The sequence below is a fragment of the Psammomys obesus genome, unplaced genomic scaffold (assembly GCF_907164565.1).
Source record: "Psammomys obesus unplaced genomic scaffold, mPsaObe1.curated_primary_1811, whole genome shotgun sequence".
Taxonomy (NCBI): Eukaryota; Metazoa; Chordata; class Mammalia; order Rodentia; family Muridae; genus Psammomys; species Psammomys obesus.
The window spans coordinates 61,084,481-61,104,298 of NW_026585644.1; the positions used below are offsets into that span (position 1 = coordinate 61,084,481).

Below are 19,818 nucleotides of genomic sequence, written 5' to 3' on the forward strand. Positions count from 1 at the left end.
AATCATGCCCCTTCCCTGTGGCACTCACTTCCCAGAGAGTCACTCTGATATCAGTGATTACTCTTTTTCGAAAGCAGCTTGATAATATAACAATGTTTGCCTCTCTCCAGAAGCTCTATGCATTGTCTCCAAGGATGAATGTGTGTCACTATTGAGAAGCACAAAACAAACAAAAGTCATAGACACTGAAGAAACTGCCAAAATTATTATAACATGTGATATATCAGCCTTTTATTAGTTTCTTTCTATATTCCTTTTTTTTTTTTTTTTTTTTTTTTTTTGCCATAGTGACAGAGTACTCTGACACAAACACCTTCAGGAAGCATAGGTTTGTCTTGGCTCATGTTCAGGGCTTGTGGTCTATTTGGCAGGACAGGCATGGCAGTAGGAGCAGCTCTTGTCCATGGTGATTGGGAGGCTGCCTGCTTCCATCTCAGTGAGTCAGGAAGCAGAGGAAAGGGACTAATGGACTGAGCTGACCTTCTCTTTGACATCACTAGGCCTCTAATCACTACATAACAATCACTACATGAGTTTAGTACAAGATGTTCATGTTAAAAAAATCACTTCTAATCATAACTTCTGTTTCATGGGTTTCAGTACGACAAGGAAGAAAATAAAGACAATGCTTGATCATAAAAATATACAACTTAGTAATTGTCAAAATAGTGATGGTGCCATATTACAATGAAAGAGTGCTGCTGGCTGGTCCAGTCAAGGTTGCCAGTCTGTGCCTGAAGCACAGGACAGAACATACCCAGTTCCACTCGCTGCTAATTGGTGCGCTCAAGTCTGCTACTGTGGGAAGACCTGGCATGTCACACTTTATCAGTGAGAGCGCACTGTCATCAGCAGCTTTCTAGGTTTCTAAGTCTAATTAGACTGTCACTACATGATCTCCATTGTCCACTGTCATTAGGAATATATTTATTTGAACAGCGTAATAAAAATCAGAGTTTGAATTATTGAGTGAGAGAAAATGTATATGTAATAAATAGATTTTATTAAAATTACCTATGAAGTCAAGCTAGATGATGCATTATTTTTTTTAATTCTGTGCTTTGTGCTTCCCTCCCTAAGATAGGACTGAGGACAACACTGTCTGCCCGCCTGCCCAGGTGCACTGTTTTCCAACTAAGCTTTACTTGTCTAAAATAAAATTGTGTCTTTTACAAATAAAAGTTCAAAGGAAGAAACACTTAACAAAGCAGCCTTCCTCATAGATGTTATGATTTGAGTATAACAAGCCATATTGAACCCATTGGGGTTTTGGTAAGAGATTTCATAATACATCACAAATGTAAGTAATATGATGACTAATGGGTCAAGTAAAGTTGGACAAACATTTTAAATGAGAAAATAGCTGGAACCATTTTCAGGAAACTTTTCCAGTTAGTGTTTGGTCCCCCACAAGGTGTGCATTACCATAAGCTGAGGAGAATCACCTCTGGGGCTTGAATTCCCACTCTGTTTTCATTTCTGCAAGATGATTCTTTCCCTTCGCTATTAAGTCACCTTGTAGGGTGACAGAAGTGTGAAGTAACTGCAGTGTCTTTGTATTGGTCTAATCTCCCTTCACTCAGTAGTTAGTCCATCGTTCTGTGTCCTGGTAGCTGTTCAGAGAGCTTGGGAGGGTAATTAGGATCTAATAATTGACAGCCATGGGTTTATTTGGTAACTTAAAGATACAAAATATGTTCCAGACTTGGTGAGAAACTTGATCTGGCAGATAACGTGACTCAGCTGGGACATTCTATTACTGTATTTTCCTAAAATCAAACCTTTGAAAATAGTCCATTGTTTACAGTTCAGTAAGGATTATGAAAGAATTCAAAGCTCTCAAGTTCAAGAATCTGATAGAATTGGAATCAAGCCACATTAACAGTCTTTGCTGATTCCAGATACATGTGTGCTTCTTATGCAGTGTCATTCTGTAGACTCTTCCACTGTGTCTCTGTTGAGGACACTTACGAATGGAATTTTTTCATGTTTTTATTTAGTGATGAGGTTACTGAATTTTCTCAATTCGAACAGTAAAAATGGATGGCTCAATTTTTATTTTTCTATGTTTAAACATAGCACACATTTTAAAATAATTTCCCTATTTCTAAAATACTCATCAAGAAGGCACTTGTTCTTATGAACCTGAAAATACTCGTCAAGAAGGCACTAATTTTCTTCCACACTCACAAACATACACACACACACCACAATGTCTGGCTAACTTAAGGATATCAAAGTCTGCTGATTGATGGTAGTATAGATTTCAGCATAAATTTGTTGAGTAAGAAGCATTATGGTTGTGAGGTCAGAGAAAGAATTCAGACATGCTGCTGAGATTTATGTGCCAACAAGTGTGCCTGTTGATTTGTGGCCTGTTCATTCTGGTTTGTGGTACCTGTTTCTTAATGAGCCTGATACTTGGGGAGGAATACTGCCTTGTATACTCCTCGTTTCACTATGCTTTTCTTCTACCTATCCATTCAACTTGCCCAAAGGTAGCTGCCCCAGTAACATTGTCTACATGTACAATAGCATGTATTTTTCAAGCACAGTAGCTCTACACTCTCCCTGTTGAGAGCAGAAACAGGGATTCTGGTGGCTGAACGGCATTGTGCCTAAAGGTTGCACTGCAGACAAGCATAAACTTTCAGAAATGAATAATTTTAAGGTTTTAAATGCCATCCTGTTTCCTCTTAGAAAGCTAGCATTACAGTTATCTTAGGCTACATCTAGTTCTCTAGGTTTTCGGGCTTCTTAAGAGCTTTCATCAGTTGTGTTCAATGACTAAGAGGATTTACTTGTAATACCAAATTTGTCATCATCCAGAGATTGAAGATCTGACATACAGAGAACAGCTTGAACATGATTGCAGAGCTTTAGGGGCCCAGTAAGGAGTTCTTGCAGTCACACAGTGGTGTGAAGAAGTCACTCAGAAATAAGCAGAAAACCACATTTCACACTCATGAGACAAAATTGATATCTAAGAATTGGAAACTCTGAAATTATTTTTATATTCTGAGCAATCTATGCTTTTTACTTCACTGAGACTTTAAGGAACTCCCTGTGTAAGAAAGTATGCCACGTGAAACTGCCCAGAGATTGCTGGTCCTGCCCTGTCAAGGACCAGCTGACAGTGCGCTCCAGTGCTGCTCTTCTGGGGTCTCTTAGAAGACAGTAAGATAGGAAACTGTAGCTGCCATCTCCCTTTTGTGCTGTTGTTTGTGAGTAAATACTGTAGGCTGGCCTTTCATCTGCTTGAGGAAGTAATTCTAATGTTTGAGTAGTCAAGAGTCATATTTACTAAGATAAGCTCAACAATAATACAACTCAGATACTTGTATAGTTGAATATTGCCAAAATGACTAGCTTTGTTAGTATACATTTCTTTTTCTGAATTAATCAGAATTTGGATTCTTGATTAAAGAAAGCCTGCATTTAAAATTTATTTTGTAATATGATCACAATGTGAAAGATTGTACTCATTCCTTAAGATTCTACTAAATAACCTGTGCTTTTTTTACTGACTAAAGTTACTTAGGTTTAAAACTCCTAATTTTCATCTGCTACATCCTTTGATGTTAATGAATTTAATAATGGCCCTATAATTTTCCTAATATTTAAAAATGGCATTCCATCATTCTCAATTTCTGGAAAGGGGCTACCATGATCTCCTCATTTACAGTTAAGGAAAATGTTGAACTATCTTGTCATGCAAACTCTGAGAGGGATTAACTTGAAACCACACTGAGACTTTCTCTGGAGGCACTACTTGGGAGAAAGTCTGGCTCAATGTGAAGTGAGCTGAGACTTGGGTCTTAATATGGACTTATCCCACCTATCAGAGCCACAAACTCATCTAAGATCATTTTATTAGCCTTTGTGATGTGTATGTGAATGCAAATAATGAAATGTAGGGGATAAACCTATCAGATTTACTAGTCATTGAGCTAGTTGTTTTTCATTAATATGCAACAAAGTTGCCTTTTTGTTGCACAGGTCCGTGAATTTTTAATAAGACACAGACACACCCTCTTAAACAGGGCCACATACTCCTCTCATTCTCTTGCAATATTACTATATTATTATGTATAATACATAATATTTTAATAACTTTATTTTTATTTTATTTATTAAAATTAAATTTTAATCTAGTTTATAAAATTTTAAAACTATGGATTATATTTTTATACCATATAAAATGTGATTTATAATGTTATAACTGAATTAAATCCATTACAAATTTTAAGCTAATTTTTTAATAAGGTTTAATAAGGTTGAGGTCAAAGTTCCCTTTTCTGTGTGTGTGTGTGTGTGTGTATGTATGTATGTGTGTGTGTGTGTGTATACACTTAACTATAAATACTTAATTATAAAAATGCTTTATTCCATTTAATTGCTTTTATGTTTTTTTCAGAAATCATTTTTCAGAAATCTCTGGATTCTATGTAATGATCATTGAAACACATACACCATTCCAAGTCTGTTACATCTTTGTGCACATATGTATGTTTGTGTATGTATGCTTGAGTGTGTGCTGGTATGCATGCAGGTGCATGTGGAGGTAAGAGGTATCTTCCTCAATCACTCCACATTTTTTTTCTAAGACAGTGCTTGTCACAGAACCTGGACCTTGCCAATTCAGCTGTACTAGATAAGCAGCAAGGCTCCAGGGGTCCTCCTATCTCCACCTACCTATTCTGCGGTTACAGTTATGTGCTGCCACAACCAGCTGTTTTCCATGGGTGCTAGGGGTAATTTTTGCTTAGTCTGGCTAGCCAGAAGAGCTCTAGGGGTCCGCCTGTTTCCACATTTCAGTGCTGTGGTTGTGGGCACACATAGTCATGCCCAGTTTTTATGTTAGGGTTCAGCATGTGACAATCATGTTACCTACAGATAAACATTATTTTACTTTTTTTCCTTTTTGGTGTGTGTATTTTCCTTTATTATTTTTCTTCTCTTATTTTGGCTATAGTTTCTAAGTATGATGCTATGAGTAATGAGAATGGACATCCTTACATAGTTCCTGCTCTCGTGGAGAAAGCATTTCATCTTTTATAATTATGTTAGCTGGAGACATAACGGATATGTCATTTATCAAAGCAAAATATTACTCTCTGTTGATATCTTGCTTAGGAATTCTTATATTGTTTTCCAATATTCTTTCTTTATCAATTATTCTTTTTTCTCTTTTTAAGCTATTGATATTACATTAGTTAATTCATCCTTGCATCTCCAGAATAAACCTTACTTGGTTGTAGATTTTTTAAAATGTTGTGTGTGTGTGTGTGTGTGTCTGTGTGTCTGTGTGTCTGTGTGTCTGTGTGTGTGTTGCATGTACATGTAGAAGTCAGAGGAGAACTTACAGGAGTCACATCTCTCCTTGTCAGGTTTGGCAGATTTGGCAGAAAGTGCCTTTACCCATTGAGCCATCTTGCTGGCCCTTATTTATTGGTTTTGTGTCTCTATTGCTGAAAGATGTTGGTATGCATAAAATCGCTCCAGAACTGACCTCTCCTGTTTTCTGAAACACAGAAAATAAGGAAAAGAAAGGAGCATCACATAGTCCTTCTGGACCTAAATTAGAAGTCTTTCCCTCATGCCCCTCTGTCTGCACATGACAGTCATGTCTGCATTGCGACTGCTGCCCTTCTAAACCAGTGGTGAGGGAAGAGTACAAGAGGACACTCAGCACCACTTTAATGTTTTCAATTCTATATTTTTTTAATTTACCTTTTGCTTTTCAGAATCTTCAAAATAGCTGTCCCTGTATTTTTTACAGTTGTAATCTTTACAGTGAGACAAGGTTCTGTCTTCTCTGGGTTCTTAAAACAATATTTAAAAAAGTAAACAAAGTAAAATATATAAACTAACAACAAGGGGAAGAGCACATTGTTTACTTTAAGGCGTGTTTAATAACTTTGCTATGGAGAGTGGATAAAGCAAACTGAAGCCAGTTTTCCTAGACCTAGAAACTTAGTTTCTGTTCACATTGGTACCTGGATATGTCATATATGATCTTAGCATGTTTATTAGATACAGTGCAAAAGAATGGTCAGCTCGCATCTGTAGGAAGTTTCTGTAAGCAAGCAGTCTTAGGATGGAAACGTGTAGGAGGAAAAAGCCACAGTTGTTAGTGTTTGCACACACTTCAATTATTCATAAACAATCATACTTGAACTCCTGAGAAGAGTTTTTCCACACCTCTCTTCAACTTGGCCCTTATGTAGACACTACTTTGCCATTGTTCCATGGGTCTGAAACCTTGGAGTCCTCAACATGGCTGTGCCCATATCAACAATGCACATTCACTCTAGTCTTTCTGTGCTCTTGACAGATACACCCACCTGGATCACACTCAAAACAAATAATTGGGAAATTAAACTGGATAAAGGAAATTCCTAGGCAGAGAAATCAGTGAGTAGGCTTTATAATAGAGGAACAATAATCAAGCAGTGTTTTAGAAGTAAAATTGGCAGAACTTATTTGAGTTTGATTGGGAGTAAGGAAAGAAAAAAATGAGTAACTAGAAAGTCAGATTTCTGATGTGAGCCAAGTGATTGGTTGACTAGGACAGGTAACAGATCATAGCAGAGAGGAGTTAATGGAGAAACTGATTTGGTGAACCTTTGTCAGTTCAATTAAATGAATCAACAGGCTTTTATATCAATTTACTTTCTTTCACCTTTTCATTCTGTTTCAGTATACCAAATAATACTGTAGGTGCTCAAACACTAATATCTGAGATGGCCTGCTTTCCCACCATCCACATCTCACACAACTATGACCAGCAGCTGGGTAGCACATCACAGTATCTGGTGAAGTACACTGGACATTTTGAAAATGATGAAAGGCTCTGCACTTAGCAACAGGGGTTATAAACGGTGGCCTAGAGAAACAGAAGAGCTAATTCTCAAAAGACAAATTAGGCAGAGTAGCCAGAGTTATAACTAACTTTTGTCTGTGTTCCTGGGAACACAGTCATAGCTGAGAGATGGGGATCCATCTCAAGGTAATGGTTGCCAATTCTCATGTCTACCTTTCATTGATGTTATGCCTATCTGCAATCAGAGAAAATGGATTCTTTTCATTTACCAGTTGGCTTGGAGGGCCTATCTGGGCAACCTCCTGGATAAGTGACTACGTAATTACTACAGGAACAGAATAAGGACTTTTAACTTCAGATTTTTTAGTATGAAGTAGCAGGGGTGGGAGGACATGGGCACACAACTTATCTACTTTAATTGCATTTGCTCTCGCTATTGCAATCATCCGCTAAGAATGTTCTCTGATTCTTATATTTTTCCTTGTGAGCCTAGCCTTTAATTGGCTGAGCCATCTCTCCAGCCCTGTTCTCTGATTCTTAATTGTGATAAAAGTCAGTGTTACTTGCTGTGAGGCCACAGTATCTGGAGGTACATATAAAGGACTATGTGGACAGAGCAGTAAATGTGTGGGCCATTTGAACCATATTTTTTCTCCACAATATTTATCCTACTATTTTCTGTAGAATTCCAAAATTTGCAAATCAAAAGTCAATATCTCTCAGCAGCATAGTTCCTGATTAACTAAGTACCCACATGCAGAATGAAGTCGGCCCTCCCTCACACAAGACACAAAGATTAATCCATGGAAGATCGTTGACCTAAGTGTAAGAGGGAAAATTGTAAACCTGTTAAAAATAATCAAATATATATAAACTATAGGTGCTCTTGGGTTAAGCAAATAAGCAAAAGAATGGATATGTTAGACCCTACAAGAATTAAAATATTCAGTTTTGAAAACCTGAAAACACTGTGCTAAAAGTTAGTCAAAATAAAGTGAAAAGACAATCTGACTGAATGGAATAAAATATTTAAAAACCATGTATCTTGTGATAGGAACTTTAAAAAAAAGCCTTCAATTTATAAAGTTGCGGTTAAAATGAACAGAGTCGAGGTGGGAAATGGGTCATTGGGTAAACCACTTACTACTTAAATATGAGAACCTGCATTCCAATCCCTAGAGCTCACATGAAGCCATACAGAGTATCACAGCTCTGCAATCCTGGTGCTCCTCCAGCACTAGGAGATGGCTACCAACTCAGGAAATACTCTGTGAGCTGTGCAAGTTTTTTTATGGCAGACAGTGTTCTCTAATCTCCACCATAAGCCATGGCATATCTGCCCTTCTGCACTCATATGTCTCTCTCTCTCTCTCTCTCTCTCTCTCTCTCTCTCTCTCTTTCTTTCTCTCTCTCACACACACACACAGACACACACACACATACAAAATGAACAGAGTGTAAATATACATTTTTCAAGCATTTATACAAAATAGACAAGAAGTATATGAGAGAGCATGCAACAAATTGGTCATTAGGATAATCTAATCAAGGGCAATGAGAATTAACATGGATGCACCTTAAGCATTTATTGATATACAAAGGAAATGAGGCACAAAAAAATCAAATGTTTTATGATTCTGCTTATATACCATGTCTCTAATCAGCAAGTATGCAAAGACAGAACTTGGTGATTTTCTTAGGCTAGAAATGGGAGGTAAAGTAATATGACTGCTGAGAGCTCTACATGACAGAATGACTGTGTGTGTGTGTGTGTGTGTGTGTGTGTGTGTGTGTGTGTCTGTCTGTCTGTCTGTCTGTCTGTGATGAGAGTAATGTTATCCCAATAAGGTGTTTAAAAAATAATTCTTGGACTTGTGAGATGGCCCACCTGAAGAAGATGAGTTGCACAGGACACTTGGATCTAATTCCTTGCTAGATTATGCAAGGAGAGATAAGATGGAAACAGAAATAAGGCCAGTTTGATGACATCTGGCATGATGCATGTAAATGGAACTATAGATTTTAAGAAAGTTCTATTTCATTTATTTTAATGATATACTTCAGTGTTTATCAGTGCAGATTATACAGCAAGTCACAGAGTTTCTTCTAGTTTTATAGCAGTTCTTAAAGGAAAAATTAACACTTTAAACTTAGCAAGAGAAGGGTAAGGGAGGCAACTTGGTTAGTAGGTCTGTGATTTTTAGGATTGGCATTTTGTCTTACACTATTCTGATCCTATGAGGAGTTCTGTTTCCTTGGGAAAACAAATGCCAGTTTCAGATTGATACAGAACTGGAAAACCTCCTTCAGTTTGCTATAGAGCCTGGGGACAGAAGTAGAAATGACTTGTCTAACTGTGGGCTTTGCGTGAGTAGCCAGAGCATAGGCAGTGACACGGCTCAGCATATGTTCCTGCAGTCAGCTGTGGAAGAGGCTAAAAAGAATGCAGTGCTTTGGCACTTTGAGTAGTGAACGCTCCAGTGACCCTCTGCTTCTTTCTTTTTATAGCTGACATCAACTTGGATGTATCAAAGCCTTTGAAAGCAAACTTAAGTTTTACCAAACTGGATCAAATAAATCATTTTTTAAAGAAGATAAAAAAGGCACACAGCTTTGCACAGAGCAAAGAGCCCTCCACCCTGTCAGACTCTATACTGAATAAGGATGAGCCTCCCATCTCCAAATGTTACTGTGGAAAGTTGTCTAAGCCCAAAGTTCACTGTGATGGAGTGCAGAAGACTTCACTTCAAGAAAACATGTGGAGAGCCATTTCTTTCTTTCAAAAAGTTTCTGTCCATACTACCCAAATTGTGGTCCTCATGGAAACTGTCCCACATCCTCATAAGCCGTGTGTGTTAGCATCATTATCAAACCTCAATGGAAGCCTTAGTGCCAAAGCAGCACAAAAAGTACCTGGTAAGTGACAGAAAAAGAAGAGGGTGGAATGGAGGGAGGATAAGAGGATGATAAAATATCCTTTGTTAGCATTTGAAAATACAGCATTTTAAAGACTTATGTTGTGTAGAAATAGAAGTTTTAGAGGCATTAGAGATGGGAACATTTCTAGCTTGTGACCTTATTGTAGAGATGCTGGTTTGGCTTGGCTTGGCTTGGCTTGGTTTGGTTTGGTTTGGTTTGGTTTGGTTTGGTTTGGTTTGGGGTTGCTGTCATTTTGTTTAGGTTACTTGTCTGTTTTAAGAAATCCTGTGAGCCCTGGGTATTTCCAGGTGTAAACTGCTCCTATCTACCTCTTAAGGCGCATTACTATCTTTGGAACTGTTCATTCCTAACTTCCTTTTAGATGAAATGGCCGTGGTGGAACAACAGTGAATCAAGTTTTTGAAGCTTTAGAACAGCACTTTTCACAGTGCAGTGTGTAGAACAAACACATCAGATCATCTTGAGACAGCTAGACCATTCTGGAAATGCTAGATCAACCTAGCCTACTGAATCAAAATCTCTGGGCACAGAGCCCAGGAGTCTGTACCTTGCTCAGCCTGCAGGTGATTCTAATGCAGGACATTGCATCACTGGGAATAGTTTACTTTACAAAGAAAAATTGCCATGATGGCAGATATGCTCCAGATATGACAAACTGTCAAGCCAAAGCTCAAGTCTGTGAGAACGCCACTCACACATTTTTTTCAGGCAGCAACACCTGTCCAGGGAAAGGCTGTGCTTCTGTGCACAGCCCATCAAAATGCCTGACCTGCTGAAAACTGTAGAGGGGCAAGGAGCTAACTGGTTATGATGTCTCCATTTTTCTCTTCTACTATGATGTGCTTTTCCACACTGACTCAGAAAGGGTGGGCACAAGGTTTGTGAGGAGGAAAGTCAACACAGGCAGGAAGTAACCATTTCACAGAAACTGCTACTTTGAAGCTGAGAACAGAAGTATCACTGGAGCAGCAGTCAGCCTTGTCCTTTTCCATGGCCCTGTGTGGAGGAGGGTTGTGGACTGATTGTGTGCTAGATATGTCATTCCTTAAACTGTGTACCAAAAAGTAATTAAATGACAGCTAGAGACTAATTTAGTTCTAGAGAGCCAGTTTTGAGCACAGAGATTTTTTGTTTTAACTTTTACAGTTGAGTTGTAATAATTTTAGGCCAAAACATAGATGATTTCTTTCTTCCTCACTGAAATATTTGTAACCAAGCCAGCTAAAAGCTCTTTACTTTTTTCTTTTGATGTTTTTAAAGTTAGAAATGAAAAATAGAGGCTTTGGGGGACATGAAAAATTCTCAAACCCTGGATACTATAGTGTCAAGTCCCCGGTGCCCATCCTCACACCTTTCTAAATGCTGGCCTTAGTGGTGGCAGGAAAAGGTTAAGACCAAACATGAAGAATTGTAAATACATTGTATTCAGCTGTATGCAGGACTTGCTCTTTTTTCATCCTCAGTTCCTCAACTCATTTGCTACTTCTATTTTGATCACTTTTAAAGGTATTTATCCTTCATAATTGTTTTCTTTATAATACAATTAAAAACTTATCTATTTAGCCATAAAAGTGTTTTGTTTTTTTTTTTTTTAATTTTCCCTTTTAGTCTAGGAAAACAACATAACCTTCTTTTATAACTCTGTTCTTTTATCTTGTTAAACACAAAAATAGAAATCCCCGCCTTGGCTAAAATATGCTTGGTATAGCTCTGCTCGGCAGTGTCCAGCAAACATTTTAAAATAGTTTTTTGTGTGTGTCACATTAAATCAAAACTGAATTTAGTAAATTTAATTGAAATAAATTATTATTGTGAAACTATAACAAAATTTAGTCAGCAAAATACATTGTATGCAAGTGGATAAGATTGGAGCAGGTTCTAGTTGTTACTAAAGGCTAACATCTGGGAAATCATAATCGAGAGATTAGGGCATAGCTCTTTTTGGTTTTATTTTTAGTAGTGGGAGATAAGATTTCTTTCTGGAGCGCAGGCTGCCCTGGAACTCATCTTGAAGCCAGGCTAGCCCTAAGCATGGCCTTCATACCAGAATCACTACATACTTTAAAAAATAGTTGTAACTATATTTAAAAGGAAATAATAATTTAAGCATTTAACATTAATTTCATTATGTACTTGATTGCCTTTAAATTGCATGTTTTGTAGTTTATTTGAAATACATACAAATATGTGTACTTTGATATAGATTGAGTTTGCTTGTTTGTTTTGTTTTGTTTTTGGCTTGTTTTGAGACAGGATCTGGCTGTCTTGAAAATCGCTATGTAGACCAGGGTGGCCTCAAATTTAGAGATCTGCCTGCCTCTGTTTCCTAGGTGCTGGGTTTAAAGGCATGCCATCAACCTGACAATTTGGTACGGTTTTGATAAGTGGTAAAAAAATTTCAAAGTCTCATATATACATATACACACACAGAGCCTACAAGTAGTCATATTTCTTTTTGTACTTTTCAAGTAGTGGTATTCTGTGTTCAACCCAGTTTTTATGGTATATCTTTGAGCTCAAAGGAATTAATGTCAGATTTTTATAGGTTGACTCTAATGCAGAAATACTTAACTGAGTCTTTGATTTTACAGTTTCTGTAACTATTGTGAGCATCTGTAGCAGCTGCACTTCTCAAATTATTTGCTGAACCAAATTGAGCACAGTGACAAAGCAGTCATCTCAGATGCACTATTAAACAGTGAGAGGAGCGGCGCAGCACATAGTACAGCATCTGCTGTGCACATGGCACCCTATAGAAGGACGCAAGAGAAAATAATTGTCAAAATTTTCATTAAAACCTCAACAACTCACACTTGTTTATCTGAATCTGCATAGCTCCCCAATAAGACAACACACTTGGGGTTTCTTTGGATCTTGCTCACTTTCTCTTTGATCCTTTTTGATGTGCTGACTTTAATAAACACAGTCAAAAACACTGTGCAAGAACATCATGGAAAAAACTACAAAGGACCAGTCCCAGCAGCAGAGCCCTGCTAATCCCTAACTTACGCAGGCTATTTTTGGAGAAATATTTTTTAACACTCTTTATGTGACAATGTTATATAAACAAGGAAAAGCAGTCCTTTCCACATGAATTTTAATTTAAGAGCTGAAATAAATTTGTAATTCTAGAGGAATCCTATGTACTAAGTAATTCTTAGAGAAACACCATTGGGAATGTGCTGCAGGCATGTTCCCTCACTTGTCAAGGGGATAAAAAAATGAGTTTGCCTGATAATTATATTTGCTTATCATCTAAGCTGTTAGAAACTTATGGAAAGTACACGGGGAAAGGGAATAATAAAAGCATGGAAGAAAAAATTATATTTTCCCCCAAATATTGTCAATATATTTGTGTAATCTGAAGGGATTTTATATTCATTTACTCATTTTAAAAATGAAACAGTACAAATTAATTACCGAGCTTGTTAAAAGAATTTCCATCTTTATTTTATAGAACAAAGTTTCTGCTTAAGATAGATAGCAGATAGATAAATAAAGTAAGTCCTCCGGTTCTCCTCATACCCCTGTACTGGTTTGGAGTCCTGCTCTCTGAGTGTCTCTAGGGTCTTGAGTCTTTCTGTCACTCTGCTCTGCGGATGCCTGTGCAGCCATGACGCATGGAAGTCACTCTCCTCTCTGCTAGAATACGCATATTCTCCGTGTGTGTTGATGAAGTCGCCCTCACTTTCTGACTGTAGGTGTGATCCTTGTATTCTTTTTAGTTGGTATGTTATATCACAGGAAATCTCACGAGGGCTTTACCAGTAACAAGAATCTCAGTTAGAAATTATATCTTATACTCTGAAATATTTGAAGGCCAGTGGTATTTTCTTTGTTATCTATTGAATCTAACTCACTGTAGAATATGTTCTTTAAAAAGTTGCCGCTTCCACCAACATAGGCACACAGTGCGGTCCCTTTTTGCTGTTTGAAGCATGTCATTTTGGAGACACGCAAAGTATTAGTTATAAATTCTGAACTGGCAGTAAGTCTCTTTCCACAGGAGGGTGGGGATTGAGCTCACACTCTAGCTCCCCTGTCAGAGTAATTTATGGCTCTATTAGGATGGCACGCCTTAGATTTCTGCAAACAATAGTACGCAGCTGAGAGCTGCAAAATCCCTGTACATGAGGTTGCCTTGCTCTTTCTCAGGGGCAATTAAATTGCCAGTCTCCATATAGACAAGAAAAGGGAAACACGACATGAAGAGCTTGATGACACAAAGGAAGAGAACCTGGTGAAGACATTTGGTTGGCATTTACAACTGGAAAACCAGTGACATGATTCTGACCACTGACATATTGAGGACTTTTCCCCCATGCAGGAAGCTGTGAGTTGAGCTCATTGTCAAAGGAATAGTGGTTTAAATCACTCTCCCTGCCCTTGCTGTACTTAGTTTTGTATATAAACAAAATAGGATAGAGAAAGGAACTGTAACCATTCTTTTCCATGTAGAATGCCTCCCATCGTGTCCAACACATTCAGGACCAGCAAAATATTGACCTAACACTCTCTTCATGCACTGAAAGTGAAACCAGGTCATTAATTGATACAAAGTGGACTCCCACTTTTTCTGCTGTGCTTAGATATCCTAAAGGGAGTCTGTAAGGCATCTTAATAGCCTTTGGATGTCTCATAGAGGCTCATTAGCCTGATGGAATAAAGCATTAAATTAGGTGTGACTACCTCAAATCCTGTGTTGGAGTAGTGAGCCATTTTTAGCACTCCAAAGACCCTTGCTAGTTTCAGAAAGAAGCGCATCTTTTTCCAGAGAAACTAATTTCTCACAAGTAAAAGACAGAGGACAAACTAAAAATCCACTGAGAATGCAAGCATAAATACAGCTACTTAACAGCTATACAAACCACCAAAAATCCTTAATGAATACTGGGTATGGGCATCAAGGTCCTGTCATTTTTGATACTCTGTCCTGAGTAGCATACACCCAACACTCAAGAAAAAGTGGAATGTTCGCTGGTCTGTAACATATGGGATTTTCTTTGTCATTTTGGAGTACCTGGCAAGCGCAAAAGAAAGAGTAAAGGGGGATTATCTTGACAATGAAATGAGTTACCGAATCTTGTGATAATGAAAAGCAGAAGAATTCTAATGCCTTTCTATAGTCCCTGAAGTAGAAATACGTTTATGGTTTTGCAGAAGTAAAACATAGGCAGGCAGAACAGATGGTCTAGAGTCAGTGAAACATAATACCTCCTTGTCCCTGGACTGAGCATCACTATTAATCCCAGGCAGATTCCCTTCTATTACTCTATAAGTTTCAAAGTCGCTATTGATCAGCTGGCATTGTCTCTTTTTCACCCTGAAGTTACTCATACAGTACTTATTTTTTTATGTGAGTTTAGTTTTCTGCACATTCTGGTCAACAATTGAGGCATTCCCCCAAAGTAGGAAGTTCTATACTTGAAAATTAAGTTAAAGCTATTAAAAATATTATAATTTCTCTCCCAAATAATGCTTTGTATTATTTCTCTAATATGGTGAAAAATAAAACATAGTTATGTGAGACCCAACATTTAAATGTTTTCTGCTGTGATTGTTATAATGTGTGAGTAGATACACTATTAGACAATAACGAACAGTGTCAATCCTTCAGAAAGGTTGTTTTATATTTTATGTAGTGTATGTATGATGTGGGCTATGGGTGTGTGTACATGCCACAATACATATGTGAAAGCCAGAAGACAATTCTATGGACTTAGCTCTAATGTTCCCTCATTAAAAATTAGTTCTGGTGATCTGAGTCAAATTGTCAGCAAATGCCATTACCCACTTGCCATCTCACCAGCCCAGAAAAGGGCTTTTCTACAATACATACACACAAAGGATAAATATTTAATATTTGAAAAACTAGTTGATTTTTGCTATTTGGACATGTTTATACAGAAGTCATTTATTTTGTTGAAACAATTATGTCCCTGCAATGTCTCTTTGATTTTTGTGATATATATTTGTTCTCTGATAAAGAGCTATATCTATAAAATGCTTATCATTTGTCAGGGACCTTTTGTGCTTTAGTGATGATGTGGTCCCCAAATCTACCCCACAATAATTGTTTAAAATTCAGAGCATCATAACTTCAGAGAAATAGAAGGTAACCACTGCGTTGAATCTCTAATATATTCATTTCAAGGCTGCATGCAAAATGCAAACTTTGTAATGAGCCACAGAGCAGGGGCTATTAGGGCAGTCTCTGTGAATTGGTGAACATGATGTACCTGCCCAGCCTTTCTACAGGGAGATGAGCTCACGTCAGAAAGATAACCATCTCTGACTTTTTCTTCTGATTCATCACTGACATGAACTCCATTTGAACCTTGTTAGACAAAAAACAAGCAGAATTCCTGGCCCAAACTATAAAATATAATTAAGCCCTTTGAAATGATGTGTAAAAGAACATTGCTGTACCCCCACTTATAACCACTACCACCACCACAACCAATAAAGTTAAATCAAGCACTGCCTGTGATAGATTAAAATAATAAATGTTCCTGGACTTCAGTGTTTGAAGTGCTTGAAGAAAACAGGCTTCCAGCAGCCTGAGCAGCTGAATGCAGGAAAGACATTTATTAATGACGAGTTTAAGGATGTGGCCTGTTTAATATCATTGCTCTCTGTTCCCCGTGTGTTACACATTTCTTATATTTTTCCACAGCCCACGTGTGTCTATATAATACTGAAAGCTTTTTTTAGCAAAAGAATTGTTAATTATATAAATACAGTTCTCTTAGAAAATCTTCATAAGACTTCCTCTCTGATAAGAAACGCTTTGCCATTATTATAATGTCCTGTGTAAATCTACATTCAAACCTTGTCTTTACCCGTATTAGCTTATTTCTTGCTATCAAATTTTGTTACCAAATTCTGAATTTAATCTAATTTCTTTGCCAGAATGCTTTTAGCCTCAAGTGATATATTTACACCATAGTTCATAATAGCAACAACTTGCCTGTTCTATATGATGCCAAGGTGTGGTAAAACAGAGGTTTCTGTTTCAATTTCTCTAGATTGGGTTGCATCTGGATAAAAACAGACTTCACGCATAATCACATTAAAACAGTGTATTTTGGAGAGAAGAAAGGGTGCCTTTAAGACAACAAAATTGGGGCTGGAGAGATGGCTCAGTGGTTAAGAGCACTGTCTGCTCTTCATGAGTTCAATTCCCAGCAACCACATGGTGGCTCACAACCATCTATAATGTGAACTGATTTCTTCTTCTGGCAGATGTAAATGCAGATAGAACACTCATATACATAAAATAAATAAATATTTCTTAAAAAAAGACAACAAAATTGCTGTCAGGTGACATGAAGCTATTGCACAAAAGGTTACTGTGGAAGAAAGGTCCCTGCCCTGGTGATTAAGTACTGGGGGCCTTTTCCTAGCAGCCCTTCCTTATGTCCTGATGATGGCTCAGATTAGTCTAGTGTTCTGTGAAATGGGGGTGTGTTAAAAGTCTCAGATTATAGGAAACTACAAGTAAATTCACCCTCTCCATGAAGTTGTTTCTGTGACAGTGTTTAGCTCCACCTGAGGCCACAGCAAATTGCCCTCTTATCCACATAAGCGAACAGGCTGTAATGCTAGAACAATTATTGGCAAAACAAACCTGGCAGGAATGAATGAATTAAAATATATGAGATACTCTTTTATACCCTGGCTGGTCCCCTAGACCTGGTGGTTATGTTAGCGCAACATGCTGAGGTTGTGCAAGAGAACTGGGACAGGAAAGCATTTATTTGCAATGCTGCTACCACTTGCAAAATGAAATTGCAGTGACTTATTTAAGAACAGAGTTTTTGTAAAGCAGCAGAGTACTTACATCCTATTGACAGAATCTATTTGCCTGCTACCATTTGGCCTCTCTCTCTGTCTCTGATCTTCTCTCCCTCTGTCAAAAAAAAATATGTCACTTGAATTGTGAAGCCATCGATCATTAAATGTTTGAGCTAAAATTATTTGTAAAGATATACTTTTCTTTATCAAGAAGCCTTTTGACCTTTCCTTCCATAAACTCTATGATCCAAACATTTAATATTTACTAGATAGGGAGTGATACCAACTTAATAGAATAGTAATTACAAATAAAAACATTAGTGGGTCTCCACAGCCCTGGTTTCAGATTCCTGTCTTGTAGGTTATTTGAAACATTAAAATGATCTCATGAACTGCTAGTTACTATGTGCTGCTAAATGTCAAGGAAGTCTGGGATTAAGCCAAGTGAGCTAATCTTAACTGCCTCCTTGGGTTAAGCCTGAAAAGGTAGAGATTTGCCCAAGGTCATGTTGGGGTAGAATAAACTTTCATGGCCTCTGTTTTTTCTGTTGTGTATGACTTTTATTATGGAGACCAAGACTAGTTTCTAAGGCACCACAAGTCATTTTGCTTTCAACATTAAGTTTATATCCAATCTTCATCCATATGACTGACTATAGAAATAACTTCAGCAGGCATGACAGCACATACCTGTAAACCTAGCACTTGAAGGATGAGGCATGGGGATCTGGGTGGTCAAACCCAAACAAAAAGAAAAAGAAATAAAAATGATTGAAAAATGGACCCAACACAACTTTCTTCATGGAAATTAGCTACTGTGTTCATCTAAAAAACTTTAAAGTACTTTTTACCATCCTTCCTAAGAAGGCTGTCATTTATTCTTCAGTATGTAGTCAGATGTGCCAGTCTGCTTTCTTAAAACATGACCACATGAACCAATCAAATTTTACTTTTCTAATAAATTCCTTCAATGCTTAGACAGCAAGCATGGTGGCAGATTGGAGGGTATAAAGTAATGTTGCATCACTTTATGGTATTTTAATTTTAATTTTCCAAGATCCAAGAATTTCAAAACACTTCACAAGTATTCCTTAGCTAGATAAAGGCCAAGTATGAGCAGCCAATGTAGAAGATGTTTCTTCTTTAATGAGAAATTCTTTGTTTTTAACTTTTATTGATTCTTTGTGAATTTCACATCATGTACCCCAACCCCAGTCATCCTCATGTCCCTCCATAGCTACATTCTGCCCTATCAACCCTCCCCCCCACAACAGGAAACTGAGCAAGCCCTCCCCACCCCCACCCCCACCCCCAAAAAAACACCTTATCATGGAAGCTAGGTTTATCACACAGTATACCTTTTGTCCACACTTCTTCGCTTGCAAATGTTCACTGCCGTGAGTCCTTGGTTTGGTATGAGGCCTCTGGTTTCCGCTACATCATCAATATTGGAACTTCTCTGAGATCCCTCTTGGATATCCAGTTGTTGCCCTGTGTCATGGAGATCCTGCAGCTTTGGTTCTGCAGGACTGGCCCCTTTGAGCACTCCAGCAGTTCATAAGTGGATTCAGTATTGGGTTGGACCAACTCAAAGTCCTGGATCTGGGCCTTGTTGGTAGCTGAGTTGTTTAGCCTGCCAGCTCTCCTGAGCCTGTGCCTTCAGGACCAGCCATCAGGATCTTTGACCAAGTAAGGGGTGGGGCCAGCTCCCCAACCCTGTCCAGGTGGTGGTGGGGTAAGCTCTCCCATCTGCTACAGGCAGCAGGCTTTGAGGAGCTGAGTAAACTCTCTATAACCCAAGCCACCAAGTAGCTAGCTCTCTCCTTCTCACATCCTTGGGGCTAGGGCCAGCTCACCCGCTTGCTGCGGGTGGAAGGGCAGGGTTATGGGGGAGTATATCTCTCCTTCCTCCATACTACCACATTGCAGACAGAGGCAGGGCCAGCTCTCCCATTGCTCTCTCCCCCACCAGAGCCAGCTCTAAATGTGCTGACCAGGTGAAGGTTGGAGCCATTTCTCCCACACTCACTCCTGGACCAATGCCAGCAGAGCCAGTTCTCCCATGCTGCCAAGGTAAGGAGCAGGACCAACTCTCTTACTGCAGGCAAGGGATGTGGCCAGCTCTGCACTCTGCTTGGACATCAGCATGGCCTCAGGCCTACCTAGACCACGGAAATCTGGGTGGCCTTCTGTAGCAACATGGACCACAGCCATTAGCACTGGCCCTCAGAGGCAGCCCAGGCCCAGACATCACC

General features: G+C 38.4%; 1 protein-coding gene across 1 annotated transcript in view; it reads left to right on the forward strand.

Annotated features, from left to right (window-relative positions):
- Vps13b (vacuolar protein sorting 13 homolog B) overlaps positions 1–19,818 on the forward strand; it is a 563,330-nt gene that overhangs the window by 399,532 nt on the left and 143,980 nt on the right. Inside the window, exon 31 of the mRNA XM_055622389.1 lies at positions 9,335–9,742. Coding sequence (XP_055478364.1) covers positions 9,335–9,742 — 408 coding nt within the window. The remainder of the gene's footprint in view (positions 1–9,334; positions 9,743–19,818) is intronic.